This window comes from Cinclus cinclus, chromosome 7 (assembly GCF_963662255.1).
Source record: "Cinclus cinclus chromosome 7, bCinCin1.1, whole genome shotgun sequence".
Lineage (NCBI taxonomy): Eukaryota > Metazoa > Chordata > Aves > Passeriformes > Cinclidae > Cinclus > Cinclus cinclus.
The window spans coordinates 20412377-20428122 of NC_085052.1; the positions used below are offsets into that span (position 1 = coordinate 20412377).

Sequence of the window (15746 nt, forward strand, 5' to 3'; positions counted from 1 at the left end):
TTCCTTCATACAGTTTTCCTAGACAAAATACAACATTCCTTCTTCCATGTTTGGGAAGAGTCACAGAGGTTCAGTTTGCACACAGGTCCATTCTTTTTCTTTTTCTTTTTCTTTTTCTTTTTCTTTTTCTTTTTCTTTTTCTTTTTCTTTTTCTTTTTCTTTTTCTTTTTCTTTTTCTTTTTCTTTTTCTTTTTCTTTTTCTTTTTCTTTTTCTTTTTTTCTTTTCTTTCTTTTTTCTGTTTTTTTTTTTTTTTTTTTTTTTTTGTTGTTGTTTTTTTTTTTTTTATTCTCAGAAATGCTGGCAATCGATGCAGTACAGGATGAGTGAGAAAGCAATGATCTGAGATAGGTTTTGTAGAATGGCTGCTCCCCTTCACTGGAGCTAAGTGGATTCTGGTCATCTGAATTAACTCTGCAGTGATGACATCCTCTCTGGGGCTTTTCAGGGACACAATTTCCTCATCAGTTCAGGTTGGCTGCTCCTATGTCATACAACAAGATGCATCATCTCTTCTGACTCAGCCTCACCTTCATCCATTAACTCAAGGTATTCCCATGGCTTTTCTTACAGTCCTCTCCTGTGGTTGATATTGTAGCAAGTGAGGTGTAAGTTCTGTCCTCCTCTCTCCCCAGCATGCTCATTATATGTTTCAGGGCCACCAGGAATGTGCACTGCAAAAGTCCAGCTGGAGTGTTAAGGATCCAAAGGCAGAATTGTATATTACTTCTCCTTTTCTCTCATTCTCTCCCTCTCAAGCTTGTCCAGGATAAGAAGTGCTAGCTAGGTTTTCCAGCCTTCTTTTTCTTCATAGGAGAGCACACATGAAAAATCTCCAGATGCTCACAGAGAAAGACTTTCAAGCCTCCAAGAAAAAGTAGCATTATCACGAAAAAGCTACAAATCATAAGCTCCTGCTTTGCAGAGGAAGGTTGGCTTAGATTTAGTATGAAACAACACTAGCTGCACTGCATACAGTCTGCTTCCGATTCACTTGCATTCCTTTTATTTCCCCAGAACCTCCACTTTTGTATATCCAAAGTTTGTGCTCAGTCCAGCCAGAGAATGGCTACTGCTTGAAGGAGAGGAGCAAGTCTAATGAAAGGGAGACTTGTGTCAAGGAGAGAGGGCTATGAGACCCTCATTATACCTCTGGCACATATTCCTAAGGGGTTAGCAAAAGGCTGGGCAATCCAGACCCAGAAAAAGCTGGCAAGCCCCTTCCCTGCAGCTGGGGCATCTGCTGTGTTTGGAACCAGTGTTCCAGGAGCAATGCTTTCTTGGTGTACTTGTGGGATCACATTGGAAAAGTGGCTGCTGGCAAAGGGGGACCACAAGCAGAAAGTAAATGGCCAGGGGGTGTGTAAGCCAGAGTACAGATGGCATGAATACACACACACACAGTCCCTACTAATATGCTGAACTCTTCCTTGGGAAGGCAGTACTTTCTTCCTGTATGCCTGTAGTGTAGGGATTAAGTTGGAGGCTAGCCTTGAATATTCAAAGAATAACCAGTACTGTTTGCCCAGCATCACCAGCAAACTGAACTCTACATATGTGTGAGTGCAGATCCTCTGGGATTCTCAGAGCACTTCAATTTTTATCAAATAGGCCCCACAATAACACCTAAGTCATTCCATATGAAGTTTTACTTGTGACTTTCTGTTTTCCTGACCTCCACTTCCATGCTGAGAGTGTCTGCAAAGGCCCTTCGTCTTCCCCTCATCACAAAGCTTTCAGCAAACTTTATGTTGTGACCCATTTCTAATCTAGCCCCACTTCTGTCCTAAACTAAACAAAAAGATCATGTACAAATGCATATTCAGTCCTGCCTAATTTTAAAGCCAATTGTCCCTTCTCCCATGCGATCCACCATTCTACTTACAGCATCCATATCCTGTTCAGTGGGATTGATACTGCAGGGCCTTTCTTTGTGCCAACCAGACACTGCCTGAGCTTAGATTTGACTCTGTATCCTCAAAAATGGATACTTCTTTTTGCAGTTCCCACAGCTAGAGATAGCCCCATCAAGTCCCTTCAAAGCCTCTCTTACCAAACTATTTCCAGACCTGATAGTGGCATTTAGTACCAGCTAGGATGACTCTTCCCTTTTACCCCCATCCCTGGTGACTGCAGGAACAGGCACATGTGGCCACTCTCGGGTGCAGGCCACACTGCTCACATGTGCATGGTCAAACACCACTGCTCACTCTGCTTTCTTGCCTTCTTTCCCATGCTCCCACAGATGGAAGTCTGGGAGAAGTGTCCCAGGTGATGCCCCACTCATCCTGTCACTCCCTGCTGAGTGTTGCTGTGTGCATGTGTGCACACACAAGGGAACATGTACAGACTGGGAGGATCAGGGAAGAATAGTCTAATGGGAAAACTGGGGCTTCTGTTCTGTAATCATCCTTTCTTCCTGGAAAGTTCTTGCCTTCCTTCCATGCAGGGGTGACTCCAAAGCCCTTGGGAAAGGAAAACTACTTCTTCATGTGTGTCTGCATGTGAGATAACCTCTGCCATTCACCCCCTCTGGAGGTGGGTTTTGCTGCTGCGTATAAGTTCCCAGTCTTTGTGTACCACACACGTGCCCTCTCTCCACATTCTTCCTCCTGCTGTAGCTACAGCCAGTAAGCCTGTCCATGAAGTATCCCATCTGAGATCAAGGGGAGGCTGGGGAAGGGGGTGGTGCAGAAGGGCAATAATTTTTTGAGGTTTTTTTTCTTCATTTTGTGTCACTCATCTCAATGTACTGAGCTGACATGAAAGACAAAACAAGCGCTGTCTCTGCGGGGCCACAGACAGGATGGGAGGGGTGCCTGCCTCAGTGATGGCCAAAACTTGGCCTCCACACATTGGCCTGCATGCCTGTTCTTGCTGCGGAGAATTTGGGCCTGGCCACCTGAAACCGAGCGGCAGAGGCTGAGTTTGGTGAAGTTCCCTGTCCCACCTGTCCAGGCTCTGGGGAGCTCAGATATGGCTTAGGGGAGGAGCTGAGCTCCACCTGGAAAGGTCCTGGTGTAGCAGGGGCAGAAGAAGCCATTTCTGTTCTCCACAATGGTTCATCCAGAGTGGTGGCTGAGCGGGGCACAAGCACAGTGGGTGCCAGGCTGCTAGAGGCTGACATGGGAGCCGGAGTGGAGAAGCGACGAATCTCCTGGGTCTTGGCTATTTTTACAGGGACCTGCTTGGCTGCCATGAAGGATGAGCTAGCTTGTGGGGTTGGCTGACCAGGAGTAGTCTGAGTGCTGGGGCTTGGGGGATCCCCAAAGCAGAACATGGCTGACTTTAATTGATAGGGCTGGTGGCGCATTATATCAATGACCTTGATCCCTGATTTCTGGCCAGGTGCCTTTTTCACTTTGCTCTCTGCTTTGCTAGCCTGAGATTTGCTGGCTGCCAGGGGATAGAAAGGGGAATGCATTGGGTTATAAGCTATTGGAGGGGGAGCCCGGATGTTGGGTGAATATTTCCAGCATGAGGGTAGAGAAGGGGTTGGAGAGGGTGTCCTGGGCTTGTACTCTGGCTTAGGTGTTGTTTCCACCACAAATTTGTCCATGCGGCTCTGGCGTTTGGCAAAGAGCTCTGCCCCTTTGCCTTTAAGCTGAGGCATGTCCTGGGCCCCGTTTACCAATCCAGAATCTTGCTGAGGCTTGGGGGCCACTGGAGGTGGGGTCTTGAACTTGCGGCCTGAGGACTGCATGAAGTTGCAGGCCTCAGCACCCAGGCTGAGGAAGTCCTCCTCGGGCCCAGACTCAAAGCCTGCCCCAGGGTGGTCACCTTTTGGCTTCTCATCCAGGTTCTGCACCAGGGAGAGGAGCTCAGGGTTGGGTGAATTCTTCTTCTCCTCAATTTTACTGAACATGGGTTTCTTGTTGCCCCGTCGGCGAGCCTCCTGCAGGATGCCTGTGCGGGGAGCTGGCACAGAAATCCTCTGCTCCCTGGAGCTTAAGGGCTCCGAAGGAGGTCGTGGCATTGCTGGAGTGATGGCAGGAGAAGGCTGTTTTGGCACAGGGGAACTGCTTCTCATGTGCTGTGATGGTGCTGGAGTAATATATAATGAAGAAGAGGCTGTTCCAGGGATTCGTGGCTGGGACGCTGCAGAGGCCATATCCCCTCCTGGCTTTGAGGGAGCTGACAGAAAGATAGAGGTGGTGGATGTCCGGGCAGTGTTGGCAGAAGGCTTGATCTCTGAAGCACTTCCTCCCCCTTTTGGCTGTGACTCCAGTGGTGATGTTGGTCTTCCTGGTGCAGGAATATACAGAGATGTGGAGGAGCTGACTGGACCACGCTGTGTTGGCACTTGTGCATTGGCAGGTGTTCCTGGAACCAGAGGTGAGAAAGGGGAAGCCACTGTGCTTTTCCCACCCAGACTTTCAGTGGGTTTTTTGGGTGCAGATGGCCTAAAGATGACGGAGGATGTTGCTGGACGTTGGCCAGAAAAGCCAGGAGTAAAGGGTCTTGCAGACCTGTTGAACATGCTTGTTGAACTTGCAGAGAAGGGGTCGGGGGTGCTTGGGGGAGGTGGGAAGAAAGTGGGGCTGGGGGCAGTCAGGAGCTGAGTGGGGACAGTGGCTGGCTGCTTGCTGGGCACTTGCACACCTTCCAGGTGGATGCTGAGGGGCATGTTGTCTGCCTTCTCTGGCACAGGCATGTCTCTGTTCACTGTGCCCTGCTTTGGCTGGGCAGCTGGGGCAACCTCTGGGCTCTTCTGCACTGGAGTTTTCTCAAGTGTGTACTTCCCAGCCCGTTCCCTCTGCTGCTCAAATAATCGTGCTCCTTTACCTGATGCCTCACTCAAACCTTTTTGCTTCTCTTCCTTCTGTTCTGAGTCAGATTTGGACTTTTCAATGTCTAGGTAAGTGTTGTCCCAGTCTGAGTGATTAGTTAGGCTTCGGGCATCAGAGAAACCTTCCTCATCAAATTCAGATTCACTAGTTGGAAAAACTCCGTCTTCCTCTTCGTAGGAGCGGTCTTCATCAACACTGCCAAAGCTTACCAATGTATACTTCTTAGCCCTCTGCCTGCGTTTCTTAAACATCAGCACCCCCTTGGAGTGGGGGTTGGGTGCATCTGTCAGCAGGGATGCAATGGTTCTGCACTTAGTTTTGGCTTCTTTCACATTCTTCTCCTGGATGCTTTCGTGGCGGTGGAGCTCTGAAAGAGATAGAAAGAGGGAGTCTCAGAGATCAGAAAAGGTTGGGTGGGCAAAGGTGGACAGTGAAATGGCTAGAGGTGTTCTAGTGCACAGAAGAGGAAACACACCCCTTGCCCTTCTTTTCATTCCACTTTTGCTGATGATAGTGTCTTTATAAACTGTTGGTAGAAAATCAGGAGCAGTTTTCTCTTTCCCTGCAAACACAATAGAAGTTGATGCAGGTGTGGGGAGGGAACTCCTCCCACTCTGATGGCTAGTCTAAGTTTCCTCATCAGACTTGGGAGTTCCTATTTCTGAAGCATGTGGCCAAGAGTCCCTGACATTTTTACAGTGCTTGCCCTTGCTTGCAGAAATTTTTGCCATTTATTTATCACCCTGAAGGTGGAGCCCTGCTTTCTGTAGATGCTCCTCCTACTATATTGAGGTACATGTGTGCAAAAGGAGAGGCGCTCTGCAGGCATAGCAGGGCAGCTCCTGATCTGAGCCCTACGAAGTCAGCTACAGTCAGTGTTGTCCAGCAGCATTGTGTGTAGGGCTGTTTGCTGCTCTGCAGCAGCCCTGCCACTGCAGGAGGCAAAGGGAACATGATTTCATCCCTGCTGCAGTCCCTTCCCTGTGCCCCATGCCTGGCAAGGAAGAAGAGTGTTTGCCCCTGAGCAAGAATCCCAGACCCCACAACTGATCAGCCAGACCAGAAGGAAATCCACTTAGACAGACTTGTTTGGAAAAGACAACACCTGTTGGGACACTGGCATGAAACTGTGGGATAATAATTTTCCACCTGCTCTGTGGTCAGTAAAGCCCCAGGGAGGAACATTGTGTCCTCTGTCTTTGTGTGCAGGGAAAACAGGTGGTGAACAAAATTCAGTAGTAAAACCAAACTTGTCTGCCCTAAGGAAAGTATGGACATGCCTTGAATCACTGTTGAAGAGACAGAAGTCAGCACTAACCCTCCACAGAAAAAAAGCCCCACATACCTAAACCACAGACTAATTTGTGATGTCTTTCATTTCACCCTTTTCCATTGTCTTTTTTCCCAGCATGATAGTACTGATGAAACAACCATCCACTGTACATATCTAATAACTTGTCCAAAAAAACCACCTTGTCCAGCCCTGACATTCCCAAGAGAGATGTAGTAAATTATGCTCTGCTGAAGGGAGGGAAGAGAGGAGAGGAGAGGAGAGGAGAGGAGAGGAGAGGAGAGGAGAGGAGAGGAGAGGAGAGGAGAGGAGAGGAGAGGAGAGGAGAGGAGAGGAGAGGAGAGGAGAGGAGAGGAGAGGAGAGGAGAGGAGAGGAGAGGAGAGGAGAGGAGAGGAGAGGAGAGGAGAGGAGAGGAGAGGAGAGGAGAGGAGAGGAGAGGAGAGGAGAGGAGAGGAGAGGAGAGGAGAGGAGAGGAGAGGAGAGAGGTGCAAGGCAGTGCTGAGGGATGGTGTTAGCTCAAGAGATGATGGAAGCTGCTCAGTCCCTTGTGATCTCACTGCTGATCATTTTATCACAAAGCATTCATTCAATGTGAACCTGTTAATGTGGCAAAGTCACCTGCAGTGAGGGACAGGGAGCTTAGTTAAGAAGTTTACTAGTTTCCTTGAGATCTGCAGTCTCCCAGAACCTTTCTAGGCTACACAGCTGTGGCAAGTGTCATCATTCCATACTGCATCAGTGTAACCACAGCAGAAAGAGCTTCCCTCTCCCTCCCCATGCTGAAAATAAAGTGTTGATTTGCAAAGCAGTCATCCTTCCAGAAAGCTCTCAAAGTCTGCAGCCATTCCATAGCACATGCTGCTGCTTTGGGATTTCAGCAAGGGGACTTCTATGCTTTGAGATCACTTCATGTGGATGCACAGTCCATTCCTCTCCTTTGTACCCAGAACTAGAAACAAGAAAAGCAATGCTGAAATGGCTCATTATTTGTACTTGCATTTGCAAAGTGAAGGTTCTTTGCAAAATTTTCCTTACAGAATTACTCCACCTTGCTGAACTGAGACTTAAGTAATGTCCAGGGTTTTTTGTGTAGATTTAGTGTTCTTCAGGGCAGTCACAAACTTGCCCTCAAAGACCTGCTCTCTGTGATGGAAACAAACTACAGTCCCTGAAGGTCTGCCCACTTCATTTACAAATCTGCATGCCTGTGTCTCTAGGCATTGTTGACAATGGAGAAAATAAGGGAAGGAAGGAAAATACAGGAAAATAAGGGAAGAACAAACGATCTTGCTACAAGCTACTACACCTCACCTGGTGGTATTTTGCTTCTGAACTTACAAGGAGAAAGAGCAGCACCACAGATTCTTAGTCAAGTGCAGAATATGTAAACTCTGGCCTGAGTGACTCAGGAGGATTTCTATCATCAGGAGCGAACAGGGAGCAATACCATTTGAAGTGATGTCTGCACAGCCCTTTCTGACAGCAGAGTACCATAGAAGTGCCAACTCTAAAGTCTGGACTAGCAAATACTGTTGGAGAAAATGTAACAGAAGATGGTCATGGCTTTAACTCCACCAGCTTGTAGTCCTGACTCAGCATTAGGATCCATGTATAATTTTCCTAGAAAGTTGCTCTGAACTGTCCTGTTCCTCTGAAGGAGCTGGCAAATAGGGCCCTCTGGAACCTGCTTCTCACCTCCCTCTTTTCTTCTTCTTACCTTTCTCCTCATTAAAGGCTAAAGCACACGACTGATTACACCAGTCCTCCCAACAGAAAAATGGTCATGCTATTCAAGTTACAATCTTCCACAAAAGATTAAGAAAACAACAGGAAGAGAAATCTTCCTAAGATGAGTTGTAGAAGGTAAAGAGCAAGAATAGGCAAAAGAATAGAGTAAGGAGAGTAGACTAAAAAAAAAATGAGAGGAAAGGAAAAAAAATGAAGAAAGACAGGAAGAGAAGAGAAGAAAAAAGAAAAGAAAAGAAAAGAAAAGAAAAGAAAAGAAAAGAAAAGAAAAGAAAAGAAAAGAAAAGAAAAGAAAAGAAAAGAAAAGAAAAGAAAAGAAAAGAAAAGAAAAGAAAAGAAAAGAAAAGAAAAGAAAAGAAAAGATTTGTACCTGCATAAGGCTGATCCAAACTTGAGAAAGTAGAATCCAGACCTGGAGAACTGGGCATGTCACAAAGCCCGTTTAATTCACAACTCCCCATAAACAGAAAGAGAGGCAATGAGAGAGGAGCAAAGCAGTCCCCTTCTGGAGCAGAACCAAAACTCTGAGATGTCCAAGCTCTTTGCTATCAGTCCACAAGCCTTTTAAAGCCTCCCTTTTGTCTCATAGGCATTGCTGCTGAAAGCCATGAGGTCACTTCGTCTATTTTTGTCTTCATAGCTTCATCACTGAGCAGTGTGATGGACATTGTCACCTGGCACTTAAAACACCCTTATTCTTTCCCCCACCCAGTACTCCCTGTAAGGAGAAACTCTTTTTTTTTTTATTTTAAAATAAGAAAATATACTCTATATTGCAGCTTCTGTGATGCAAGCTTCAGGTTAGAAAGGTGCAGGCTTCAAGTTAGGGTTACCAATGCCTCAATGTCCATAATTTCTGTGCCAAAGAGCCCTTCAAAGAGATGAAACTAACACAGTGTGCATGTCCAGCATGCAGAGGCAGAAGAAACCTGCACAGGAGGAAAATAACTTTCCTGGCCCAAAACTCTCAGAAAACACTCAGCTCCAGTAAAGAGGAAGAAAAGAGAAAGCAGAGGCTTTCCTGTGTATATCAATTTTCTTCCATGTCTGAAGAGAACCAGTCCATGATTCAGACTTCTGTTGTGTACATGACTGAGGAACATTTAACAGAGGAGCATTAGGAACCTGGATGCCTGCAGTGAGGTTATTTAGCTGATTAAAGCACCAGAGGCTGTTACCTACACTGAAAGTGTGGCTGTGCCCAGGGAGGGTGATGGAGTGTTTGGAAACCAAGGAGTGGTGTTTTGGCAGCACCATTCAGAGCTCCAGCACTAGAGACTGAGAGGTGTTGAAAGATGAGATGCTGATAGTGAGGACTGTGGTGGATGGGAAGGAAGGGTGCTGGGAGTGTGCAAATCTCTGCAGTTGTGGCCTGCTCAGCATCTCCTCACACTTTGTCCTACTGCTCCTTTCTGTACTGGAGCAATAGCTCCTGTGAGCCAATCCCAGAGCTGTGGCCAAGGGATGCGGCCAAGGAATCTCCCATGATTCTCCCTCCCAGCAGCCCCAGCCTTAGCAATTCTGTAGCCTTGGCAGACCATCTCCAGTGTTAGAGAGCCTGGAAAAATGAAGGTCTGATCATACATGCTGAAATCCAGCAGCCATCACTGCACACCAAGAAGACAACTCCCACAAGGCAACATTGCTGTACAGACACCTGTCATGGCTCATACAGAGGCTCTTAGAGCAAGAGCAATGGAAGTGCTTCAGTCTCTTCTTTGATTAATATTTACTTGTAGGGATATATGCATACATATATATGTCTCTCCTGGTAATATTGATGCATATCATTGGAATGAAAATACAGCTCTGTCTCTCGTAAGAACACTCAAATGGAACAGGTAAAAGAATAAAATGAAAGATTATAAAACTCTCATAAATTCTGTTGGTGTGGTGAATAATTTCTATGGGAATTTTTTGTTAACTGCTAAAACACTTATTTCATGTACACACTGAATTCTGTTGGAAAAAAAATCCACAAAAAGGAAAAATGTCTATTAAGCAAAGACCATGATTTTCCTCTTAACTAAGCTTCACTGAAGTGACATGATTTTTGTTACTAATTACAGTAAAGAGAAGTGTAAAAAGTATAAACCTTTTCAAGATCAGGCCTTATTAAAAGAAAGCATTTTAATGTATGCCCAGGCAAGCTACTGAACAAGCAGGCAGGCTTACATGAGGTCAGATACTGTTCACATTCTCTAGGGAACGATGGTAAAATTTTATTCCCAAGATCAAATTCTAGAAAAGCCATTACTATAGAAAATAAGGCACTCTGCTACTTCCAGAGATAAAGAGCCTGTTCCTCTGTGACAAAATGCTACTTGTCAACTACTTTTTTCAGATGGTGTCACCTCGAATTCTGTTCTTACAGCTATTTATGTCAGACAAAGTCATTTTTCCATGGCTAATGTTGCAAATATCTCAGTAAGTCATTAGAGGCTACAGATGTCTCATACTTTACATACCTGAAGTCCTTTTGAAATAAGATTTGGATGGGTTATACTGACCTTCTAAGTATTTCCCTGTTGAAAGTTTCAACCTTTAAAGCTTTGATCAGTATTTAAATTTCAAACAGTTAAGCAGAGGAGTATATATTCTTTTACTTCAAAGTAAAGGTAAAACTCTTGGGATAGGAAGTATTTGTAATTCTTGGATATTTGCACATTTCCATCACATAACCTGTGCATAATATAAAACACAGATATGGCTCCAGCTCCAATTTAGGATGCTACAGACAAATGCTACAATCCCACTCAAGTCTGCAACACTTTAGCATCTATTTGAGGTTAAATAGCTAAAATACTTGTCAAACCAGTGTTTCTTCTTAAATGGCTAGTGAATTTAAGTGTGCCAGTGAGACACTGCCCCACTTCAATCTCCTTTTTTGGAAAAACAGAAAGAAACAGGCTTTTCTGAAGGTGAACTAACAGCCCAGGGGAAAAACCATACCCAGTCATTTTGTAGATTTTTGACTATTCTTAGCCATACTGCTATTGGAGAATTCTGTTAGGCAGAGAGGTTTTAGAGACATGACTGTGCATGGCTGCAATATCTTAGTCTCATGGTATCCTGCTGTAGGATATAGCTTGTACAACTTGAATAGCTTGTTCCTTAAAAAAAAAAAAAATCTCAGATGGGTGACAGTTTGCCTTTTTTTCTGAGCTGGAAAAGTGTCCTCAGTGCAAAAGGTAGCACACATGGCCAGTTTTTCTGTGCTGACAGCTCACACCTGGGCCCTGGATATTCCCTACACAGTCTTCTTCCAAAGGACAACTTCTTTTGCCAGGATGGCACCTGTTGAATGCACTAGTGAATCTGTCTTTTGCAGTTTTAGCCAAATTTCCTATGAAAGGTTTATGAAGTCAATGCTGCAAGTCTTTTGATCTGACCCACTTCATGCTAATAGCTTTTGTGTCCATTTCCTAATTTTAAGAGTCTGAAGTCACAAAGATACTATGTTCTTATAAGTTTCCATGGAAATAGGAGGCTCAACAGATGAGAGACACCCCACCAGAGGTAGCCAGAAGCATGAGTGCAGTCTTGATTAGGCATCCAAAACTGAAGAACACACACACACACACACACACACACACACACACATATGCTTTCTCATTTTGAATGTGAGAGACAGATATTAGACAGATTTGCATTTAGTAGACATAAGAGAATAAAATATCAAATCCAACGTAAAATTAAAAGAATTTTTAAAAATTTAAAATTAATTAAAATTTAAAAATTAAAAGGAATGCTAATGCTGCTGCTTACAAAATTGCTTGATGTCTGACAGCAGGATACCACTGATTGATCATGTCTATGTCTTTCAGTCTATCCAACACCTACTCCAGTAATACAGATAAGTATATGCTCACCATCTCACTATGTGGACTTGATTAATCCTCTACTGCTTGTCCTATAGTCTCATTAACCAGTTGATTTTAATCCTTTTCTGCAACAATTCAAGCTCCTGCTACACTAAAAATTCTAGCTTTTCATGAGACAACTCTATACTTTCCATGTATTATGTCATCTGCCAATTAATACACAACAATCTCCACTGAATCCCCATGACACCCATTTAAAATGGTATTACTGCTATTTCCTGTTGCTGCTTGCTAGGTACAACACCCAAAAGAAACAAGCCACAATTAGAAAGCCTTGAGAGCAGGAATTTAGCATCTGAAAAAGCAGATAGGAAGACAGTAGTGGTGTACCTTGTAACACTTTTATGCTCCTCAGTCCAGGCAAGCCCTCTCCCTCCCCTGTGTCCCCCACACACCTGGGTTTCTCTGGGAAGAAAAACCAGAGAAAAGCTGCAAGGTGTCTCAGCTAGGTTCCAGATCTGAATAATAGCAGTTTTGGGGCTGTGGTGTGCCCCACAGTACATGCTGCTTGTTCCGTCTAGTTGCAGCCTGAGGATGAGATCCACTGACAGAAGAGAAGAGGGTGGGAATTTTTTATCCTCTGTCTCCTTGCCAGTCATATAACATTGAGGTGGAGAGGACATTTGATTGACGTTAGTGTTAAATCTCTGTGGGTGAAAATATAGAGGTAGTCCTGTTAGATTCAGAAGCCCAGTGAAACACTACTACCAACTTAGCCAGTTAGCTCATCTGACATCATGAACCATTAATAGTTATGTTTTCTGTTCTATTCTTAGCCAATTGTGCAGTCACCTTACAGTACTCCTATCTCATCCACATTTCTCTCCTTGGAAAAGTCATGTGGAACATTATCAGGTATCTTATAGAAGCCAATATATACTGTGTTCACATTATTCCTTCAGCCACGAAGTCTTATCTCACTGAGTAGGTCAAAGACTCTTCCTACTTCTTATTAGTCCATGTTGATTTTACTTTTCATTTTGTTGTTTGCAAATATGCACAAAAAATTACTTCATGCACCTAATTGAAGCTAAATGATTTTTTTTTTTCTTATTGTCAGTGCCCATGTCTACTGGAAGGTCTTTCTTGGTCTTTTTCCCTGAGACTCTTTTCATTGTTCCAAGGTACTTGGCAAGGACTGAGGATCATTCTGATACAAGTTTTATTAATTCCTTACATTTGACCTCTACAGAGAAGCTGACTCAGCCTTATCCTTTCAGTACTGTCAGTGTATCAAGATATGCTGAATTTACTTGCCCCCATTTCTGCTCCTGTTTCTTTCTGCAAAGAGCAAGATTCTTAGTTATTGTAAGTGGCAGATACTGATGACACTAAAGCTTTACACATTTCCCAACAAACTGATGTCCCTTCCTATGGTGGGTTTAAGTGAAACTGAAGAACAAGTATTTGCCAGGTTGACAGCTTTCTCCTTCCTACCTATAATTTTCTCTCACTTCTCTTGAGTAATGGCTGTTGTTTAATCACTCCTTGTCAAAGTCCTTCCATGCCTCACTCTTTAATGCCTCTCCCTCATCCATCACTTTCACTTTGTCTCAAAACAATTTTAGTGTTGTCCCTGAGAGACTTGTCCCTACCTTGTCAACAACCTTGTCCCATATGACTTTCAGAACTGATGGAAACAACTGGACAGGGAAAGGGATTCCTGTTGCCTGTTTGAGTAACAATTTCTTTCAACTCAGATCTCAAAACCCTGTAATCTAAAACTACCAGCTTGGTTAAGATAGTCTGTGGGGTTGTATGTATATGTATATGTGTGTTGTATGTTTTAAGTGTGATCATTGCTCCAATCACCTTTGCAATCTGAACTATTGGCAACATTTTCGTTTAATGATTGTTCCCCATCAGCCTTGCATATCCTAAATCAGAGTAGAAGTGCATATGCAAGGCCAGGCTATGTTAACTCAACATATGGCACAACAGTCTGAAAAATCACTAACTGGGACTCTGCAAGGACCATGGAAGTGTCAGCTTGGAAGTGAACTCTGAACTGCTTCAGCAGCAGCAGGATGATGAATGATCTTTGATCATATCTGAGGAACTGTGACCCAGAGTCAGAGTCCCTGTGCTGACAATAATAACATAGGTGTCATGTCTGAGTAACTGATAGTTTCAGAAAAGATGCTTCAAATGATATCTCATATAGTAGAAGTACTAGGACAAATGAGAGTATATACCTTTTAATTTCAGGGATCACACAGATTTCCTCCATATATCTTCAAATGCTAAAGATCCTTCTTCTTCCAGAGAATATTATCTGCAGCTAGATTCATCTTGAGCTAAGATATTCAGCTAATTTTGTGTCTCTGTCAGGCTCTGGGGCAGCAGGATTGCAGTGAGGTGCAAAGGTGGAGCAGAGCAGAGCTCTATCAGCCTTACTTCCAGTGCTGCAACCCACAACAACCTCATTGAAATGCTGGACAAGAGCCATGCCTGAGGGAACGATGCCGGAGGTCTCCAGTGAGAATACCTGGGGAAAATGGCAAATTACTTGTGACAGTTATGAGATGACTCAAGAAAGAATGAAAAATTCATCCACGCTAGCCAAGATGGACAACAGTAGTTTATAATCTGGCTTCTGGCCCATTAATATATCAGCCTGAAAATATCACCTCTACTTTCCATAGAAGGACATAAGCTGAAGGAATAAGATCAAGTGTCGTATTCAAGCCTAAAGGTGGAGAAAGAGGGCTCTAGATGCCTGGTGTTTATCTCAATGTAGTCTTTAATAAATGCCTTCCAAATGGCAGAGAATTCAAAGATGAATGGCAGTTATTAAGTGGGATTTCTTAAACAAACACATACAACTGCTACTGCAGTGTATGGAAACTGGTTGCCCAAGTGGAAGCGATTTCCAGTTTCATGCGTGCTGAAATGAGATCAGTCTCTCCATCTGTGATTCAACCATGGAAGCTGTTGTCCTTGTTTTCCAAATGGCTGGCTGCTCATTGAGTGGCAAGGGCCAAGGGTGATTCAGCATGGCTTCACATGGCTAGGAACAGACTTCTGTAAGATTAATAGTTCAGGCAATTAATTTTAATCTCCTGGTCTAAGCAGAATGCTTTTCTATTATTCTTTAAGGCATCTAGGATGTAGTAGTAGTAGTAGTAGTAGTAGTAGTAGTAGTAGTAGTAGTAGTAGTAGTAGTAGTAGGCTACTTTCCTAAACCTATTGGTCTCCTTGACTGCAGTGAATGACAAAACCAGTAAGTTGGTCTAATAGTCACATAACTGTGATCATTACTTACAACTGTCAAAGCTTAAAGCCAAATAGAAAATATGGTGGAATAACTTCAAACTGCCATTCAGATACTTAATCTTGTTCACAGCCCCTGTGGCCTATACTGGTTGTAACAGGCTGAGAAATGGCTTGCTGCACTCACCTTCTCTACAGAGAAATGTGACTGCAGTCACTCTTAGAAGAGGTAATCTCTATGACCTGCCCATGAATAGGCCACTTATTTATAAGCATCCTATCTTTTCAAGTGATGCTGCTGTACATCCGCTTTAAACAAGAAGGATTTCCTTTTCTGATATGGAATGTAGTAACTTTGATGACTCTGCACAGGCACCCAGACCCATATAAAGCAGAGGAGGAAATTTCCCCACCCAGTTTTCCCTCCCTTCCTCTACCATACATGGAAAGGCTCTTGAATCCTAGGAACTAAAAATAGCCCAACAGATAAGTTTAAATTAAGATATTTTGAAGCACTTCTTGCACTGACACAGGGTGTTAGCAAGTTAGGAATAGACTGCTGTCCTGGTATGTCTATCCTATTTCCAGTTGTGAGAAAGCACTGAGTTTTTTGTCCTGTGAGATGATTTAGGATGGGGGTGAAAATACAGTGTATCTCAGACAGCACAGGGGGCTGAGAAGAAGCAACCCTGGCTACAAATGGAGCCCAAGTCTCTGAAGGTGGGGCGAGAAGAGGAGGACACTGTGGAACCTGTGGCCAACCAAAAAACCTCACTTGCAATTACTTATGACAACTATAGTCTGATTTTCCCTGCCAGAAGCT

At 44.0% G+C, this 15746-nt stretch overlaps 1 protein-coding gene across 1 annotated transcript in view; it reads right to left on the bottom strand.

The window, feature by feature from the left end:
• Window positions 1-2822: 2822 nt before the first annotated feature.
• The window catches only part of SYNPO2L (synaptopodin 2 like), a 34388-nt gene continuing 21464 nt past the window's right edge, over window positions 2823-15746 (bottom strand). Inside the window, exon 4 of the mRNA XM_062496480.1 lies at window positions 2823-5155. Coding sequence (XP_062352464.1) covers window positions 2823-5155 — 2333 coding nt within the window. The remainder of the gene's footprint in view (window positions 5156-15746) is intronic.